We start from the raw sequence: 6,287 nt of genomic DNA, 5'->3' as shown, positions 1-6,287 counted from the left end.
GAGAGACAGCAAAAGAGAGGGGGAGAGAGCAAAAGAAAGGGGGGAGAGCAAAAGAGGGGGGATAAAGAGAGCAAACCAGAGGGAGAGAGATAGCAAAAGAGAGGAGAGAGAGCAAAAGAGAGGGGGAGGGAGAGAGACAGCAAAAGAGAGGGAGAGAGCAAAAGAGAGAGACGAGAGCGCAAAAGATAGGGAGGAATAGAGAGGGGGGAGAGAGAGAGAGCAAAATAGAGAGAGGGGGAGAGAGAGCAAAATAGAAAGGTGGAGAGAGAGCAGAAGAGAGGGGGAAGAGAGAGCAATAGAGAGGGGGCAGAAAGAGCAAAAGAGGGGGGGTAGAGAGAGAGCAAGGGGTGGAACAGCTGTACTGCAAAAAATGGCCCATGTACATGGGCTTTAGGACTAGTAGGTAATAAAGGGGTTATCTATCTTTTAAAACAACAAAAATGTTGGTGTTGACTATCCCTTTAAATGATAGAGAGAGAAAAAGAGAAGGGGAGAGTGCAAAAGAGGGGAGAGAGAGTGCAAAAGAGAGGGGGGAAAAGAGAGGAGGGGAGAGAAAGCAAAAGAGAGGGGGAGAGAAAGAGCAAAAAAGAAGAGGGAGAGCGCAAAAGAGAGGGGAAAGAGAGCACAAAAGATAGGGGGAGGTGGAAGAGAGGGGGAGAGAGAGCAAAAGAGAGGGGAGAGAGAGCAAAAGAGAGGGGGGAGAGAGGGCATAAGAGAGGGGGAGAAAGAGAGCAAAAGAGAGGGGGAGAGAAAGAGCAAAAGAGAGGGGGAGAGAGAGAGAGCATAAGAGAGGGGTGAAAGAGAGCAAAAGAAAGGGGAGAGAGAGCAAAAGAGGAGGATAGAGAGAGCAAAAGTGGGGGGAGAGAGAGAGCAAAAGAGGGGGGAGAGAGAGCAAAAGTGGGGGAGAGAGAGAGCAAAAGAGGGGGGAGACAGAAAAAGAGAGGGGGAGGAAGAGCAAAAAAAAGGGGAGAGAGAGAGTAAAATAGGGGAGATAGAGAGAGCAAAAGAGAGGGAGAGAGACAGCAAAAGAGAGTGGGAGAAAGGTGAGAGAGAAAGCAAAAGAGAGGGGAGAAAGAGAGCAAAGGAAAGGGGAGAGAGAGCAAGAGAGGGGGATAGAGAGAGCAAAAGTGGGGGGAGAAGATGGGGGAGAGAGAGCAAAAGAGAGGGGGAGAGAGAGCATAAGAGAGGGGGGAGAGAGAGAGCAAAAGAGAGGGGGAGATAAAGAGGAGGAGAAAGAGAGCATAAGAGAGGGGTGAGAGAGAGAGAGCAAAAGAGAGGGGGAAAGAGCAAAAGAGAGGGGGAGAGATACAGCAAAAGAGAGGGGAGAAAATGAGCAAAAGAAAGGGGAGAGAGAGCAAAAGAGAGGGAATACAGAGAGCAAAAGAGAGGGGATAGAGAGAGCAAAAGAGAGGAGGGAGAGAGGGCAAAAGAGAGGGGGGAGAGAGAGAGCATAAGAGAGAGGGAGCAAAAGAGAGGGGGAGAGAAAGAGCAAAAGAGAGGGGGAGAGAGAGAGCAAAAGAGAGGGGGAGAGAGAGAGCAAAAGAGAGGGGGAGAGAGAGCATAAGAGAGAGGGAGAGAAATAGCAAAAGAGAGGGGAGAAAGAGAGCAAAAGAGGGGGGGATAGAGAAAGCAAAAGAGAGGGGGAGAGAGCAAAAGAGAGGGGGGAGATAGGGAGCAAAAGAGGGGGAGAGAGAAAAAGAGAGGGGGAGAGAGCAAAAGAAGGGGGATACAGAGAGCAAAAGAGGGCGGATAGAGAGACAACAAAATAGATTGAGGGAAAGAGCAAAAGAAAGGGGGGGAAAAGCAAAAGGGGGAGAGAAAGCAAAATTGGGGCAATAGAGAGAGGAAAATAGAGGGGATAGAGAGAGAGCAAAAGAGAGGGAGGACAGCAAAAGAAAGGGGGAGAGAGCAAAAGAAAGGGGGAATAAAGACAGCAAAGGAGAGGGAGAGAGACAGCAAAAGAGAGGAGAGAGAGCAAAGGAGAGGGGAAGGGAGAGAGACAGCAAAAGAGAAGGGGAGAGAGAGAGCAAAAGAGAGGGAGGAGAGCGCAAAAGAGAAGGGGGAATAGAGGAGGAACAGAGAGGGAGGAGAGCGCAAAAGAGAAGGGGGAACAGAGGAGGAATAGAGAGGGGGGAGAGAGAGAGCAAAATAGAGAGAGGGGGAAGAGAGAGCAATAGAGAGGGGGGATAGAGAGAGAGCAATGGGTGGAACCGCTGTACTGCAAAAAATGGCCCGTGTATACGGGCTTTAGGACTAGTAGGTGATAAAGGGATTCTTTTTTTAAACAAAAATGTTGGTGTTGACTGTCCCTTTAAATGCTGCCATGAATAAACATACATTTCAAATATGTCATGCTTCACTAAACTTGTATTCCTTTCCAAAAAAAACCATACCAGTAATTTAAAGTTCTCTATTCTTTTCTACCTCATTTTCCATTGTACATATTTTATATACAAAATATATGGACTTTATTGTCTATAAAAAAAAAGTTTCCCTTTTTTAAAACCCTTAAAACATTGTTAATGTGGTATAAATGTGATTTTATGTGATAATACATGCATAACCGCAAGCTCACAGTGTGTGTAGTCAGGGATTCCCTGGATTGTCCCTTTAAACATATTTTGGAGCAAGGCCACAGTGCTCTGTTAGCCACGTGAGTTGTCTCAGCGTATTCTCTCCCCAGTGCTGCTGTATTTCTGTTATGTCTGGCTATGTTCTTGTCTCTGATCGCTGGGTCCTTCGCTCTGCCTCCTCCTATTTTTTCCACCCACGGGTAAAGGTGTTTTTTTTACCCATCCTACTTTAATCCGTGGGCTGGACTTAAATCACATGCCCTACTCACACAAACACAAGACCTCCCTTACCCCCCAAATCACACACACGTGTGGCATACATCGATACTTATGTGTGCTAACCTCTTCTAACACTATATCCAGAGCCTTACAGCAAAGTGAAGTGTCACCAGTTACCTCCTGTGCCCTGTGACCTAATTTGCCCTAATCAGATCAACTTAGATCCTGGCTCCCTTTCGCTTTCTGTATTGTCATCCCCAGTACAGTCACATTTAACCGAAGAGGCAGATTTCCTCTTCTCAGTCCCCCCTCTGCAGCATTGTCTTTTGTTTAAGCCCCTTGCTGAACTGCTGCTCAGTGTGCTGAGCAGAGAGGAGATCCCCTCGCTTTGGCAGCAGCAACAGGACGTCCGGTGCGGCGGCTCCTCATTTGGATCACTGAAAGGTGCTACAGAACTCCGGGCTGTGCATTTTACAATAAGTTACCATGAGTTCTCGGGAGGGAGCCCGTCAGTCCTCATCAGTGGAGCAGCCGGCATCCCCTACAGAATCTCCGAAGCGAGGACGAGGGAGACCCCGGAAACAACAAAAAGTTAGTACTGCATCTTCAGCTCTCTGCACGTTTTTATCCCTCACACACAATAAGCGTGTGTATAACAACAAATGCACATGCACAGAGCAATACTCAATAGTTTATATGCACACTTATATATATGTGCACGTTGTACCAACAATGCGTTCACACAGTGATATGTGCACAATGCCTGCACACACTAATACACAATGCCTGCACACACTAATACACAATGCCTGCACACACTAATACACAATGCCTGCACACACTAATACACAATGCCTGCACACACTGCCTGCAATCATCTATACAACATAATGCATGCAATCAGCTATACAACACAATGCCTGCACACACTAATACACAATGCCTGCAATCATCTATACAACATAATGCCTTCAATCAGCTATACAATATAATGCCTGCACACGCTAATACACAATGCCTGCAATCATCTATACAACACAATGCCTTCAATCAGCTATACAATATAATGCCTGCACACGCTAATACACAATGCCTGCAATCATCTATACAACATAATGCCTTCAATCAGCTATACAATATAATGCCTGCACACACTAATACACAATGCCTGCAATCAGCTATACAATATAATGCCTGCACACACTAATACACAATGCCTGCAATCATCTATACAACATAATGCCTTCAATCAGCTATACAATATAATGCCTGCACACGCTAATACACAATGCCTGCAATCATCTATACAACACAATGCCTGCAATCATCTATACAACACAATGCCTTCAATCAGCTATACAATATAATGCCTGCACACGCTAATACACAATGCCTGCAATCATCTATACAACACAATGCCTTCAATCAGCTATACAATATAATGCCTGCACACACTAATACACAATGCCTGCAATCAGCTATACAATATAATGCCTGCACAATTTTGTATAGATGATTACAGGCATTGTGTATTAGTGTGTGCAGGCATTATGTTGTATAGATGATTGCAGGCATTGTGTATTAGTGTGTGCATGCATTATATTGTATAGCTGATTGCAGGCATTATGTTGTATAGCTGATTGCAGGCATTGTGTATTAGTGTGTGCAGGCACTATGTTGTATAGATGATTGCAGGCATTGTGTATTAGCGTGTCCATGCATTATATTGTATAGCTGATTGCAGGCATTATGTTTTATAGATGATTGCAGGCATTGTGTATTAGTGTGTGCATGTATTATATTGTATAGCTGATTGCAGGCATTATGTTGTATAGCTGATTGCAGGCATTGTGCATTAGTGTGTGCATGTATTATATTGTATAGCTGATTGCAGGCATTATGTTGTATAGCTGATTGCAGGCATTGTGTATTAGTGTGTGCAGGCATTATGTTGTATAGCTGATTGCAGGCATTATGTTGTATAGCTGATTGCAGGCATTGTGTATTAGTGTGTGCAGGCATTATGTTGTATAGATGATTGCAGGCATTATGTTGTATAGATGATTGCAGGCATTGTGTATTAGTGTGTGCAGGCATTATGTTGTATAGATGATTGCAGGCATTATGTTGTATAGCTGATTGCAGGCATTGTGTATTAGTGTGTGCAGGCATTATGTTGTATAGCTGATTGCAGGCATTATGTTGTATAGATGATTGCAGGCATTATGTTGTATAGATGATTGCAGGCATTGTGTATTAGTGTGTGCAGGCATTATATTGTATAGCTGATTGCAGGCATTATATTGTATAGCTGATTGAAGGCATTATGTTGTATAGATGATTGCAGGCATTGTGTATTATTGTGTGCAGGCATTATATTGTATAGCTGTTTGAAGGCATTATGTTGTATAGATGATTGCAGGTATTGTGTATTAGTGTGTTCAGGCATTATGTTGTATAGATGATTGCAGGCATTGTGTATTAGTGTGTTCAGGCATTATGTTGTATAGCTGATTGCAGGCATTATGTTGTATAGTTGATTGCAGGCATTGTGTATTAGTGTGTGCAGGCATGTTGTATAGCTGATTGCAGGCATTATGTTGTATAGATGATTGCAGGCATTATATTGTATAGCTGATTGCAGGCATTATGTTGTATAGATGATTGCAGGTATTGTGTATTAGTGTGTGCAGGCATTATGTTGTATAGATGATTGCAGGCATTGTGTATTAGTGTGTGCAGGCACTGTGTTGTATAGCTGATTGCAGGCATTATGTTGTATAGATGATTGCAGGTATTGTGTATTAGTGTGTGCAGGCATTATATTGTATAGCTGATTGCAGGCATTATGTTGTATAGATGATTGCAGGCATTATGTTGTATAGATGATTGCAGGTATTGTGTATTAGTGTGTGCAGGCACTGTGTTGTATAGCTGATTGCAGGCATTATGTTGTATAGATGATTGCAGGCATTGTGTATTAGTGTGTGCAGGCACTGTGTTGTATAGCTGATTGCAGGCATTATGTTGTATAGATGATTGCAGGCATTATGTTGTATAGATGATTGCAGGTATTGTGTATTAGTGTGTGCAGGCACTGTGTTGTATAGCTGATTGCAGGCATTATGTTGTATAGATGATTGCAGGCATTGTGTATTAGTGTGTGCAGGCATTATATTGTATAGCTGATTGCAGGCATTATGTTGTATAGATGATTGCAGGCATTGTGTATTAGTGTGTGCAGGCATTATATTGTATAGCTGATTGCAGGCATTATGTTGTATAGATGATTGCAGGCATTATGTTGTATAGATGATTGCAGGTATTGTGTATTAGTGTGTGCAGGCACTGTGTTGTATAGCTGATTGCAGGCATTATGTTGTATAGATGATTGCAGGCATTGTGTATTAGTGTGTGCAGGCATTATATTGTATAGCTGATTGCAGGCATTATGTTGTATAGATGATTGCAGGCATTGTGTATTAGTGTGTGCAG

The 6,287-nt window shown here is 43.4% G+C and overlaps 1 protein-coding gene across 1 annotated transcript in view; it reads left to right on the top strand.

Annotated features, from left to right (window-relative positions):
• Positions 1-2,756: 2,756 nt before the first annotated feature.
• Positions 2,757-6,287, top strand: part of HMGA2 (high mobility group AT-hook 2) — a 240,624-nt gene continuing 237,093 nt past the window's right edge. Inside the window, exon 1 of the mRNA XM_053716843.1 lies at positions 2,757-3,383. Within this exon, the coding sequence (XP_053572818.1) occupies positions 3,279-3,383 (105 nt within the window). The 5' untranslated portion in view covers positions 2,757-3,278. The remainder of the gene's footprint in view (positions 3,384-6,287) is intronic.

The sequence above is a fragment of the Bombina bombina genome, chromosome 6, assembly GCF_027579735.1.
Source record: "Bombina bombina isolate aBomBom1 chromosome 6, aBomBom1.pri, whole genome shotgun sequence".
NCBI classification, from domain to species: Eukaryota; Metazoa; Chordata; class Amphibia; order Anura; family Bombinatoridae; genus Bombina; species Bombina bombina.
Note: the sequence above shows the minus strand (reverse complement) of the source record. Positions and strands in the feature narration are given on the sequence as shown.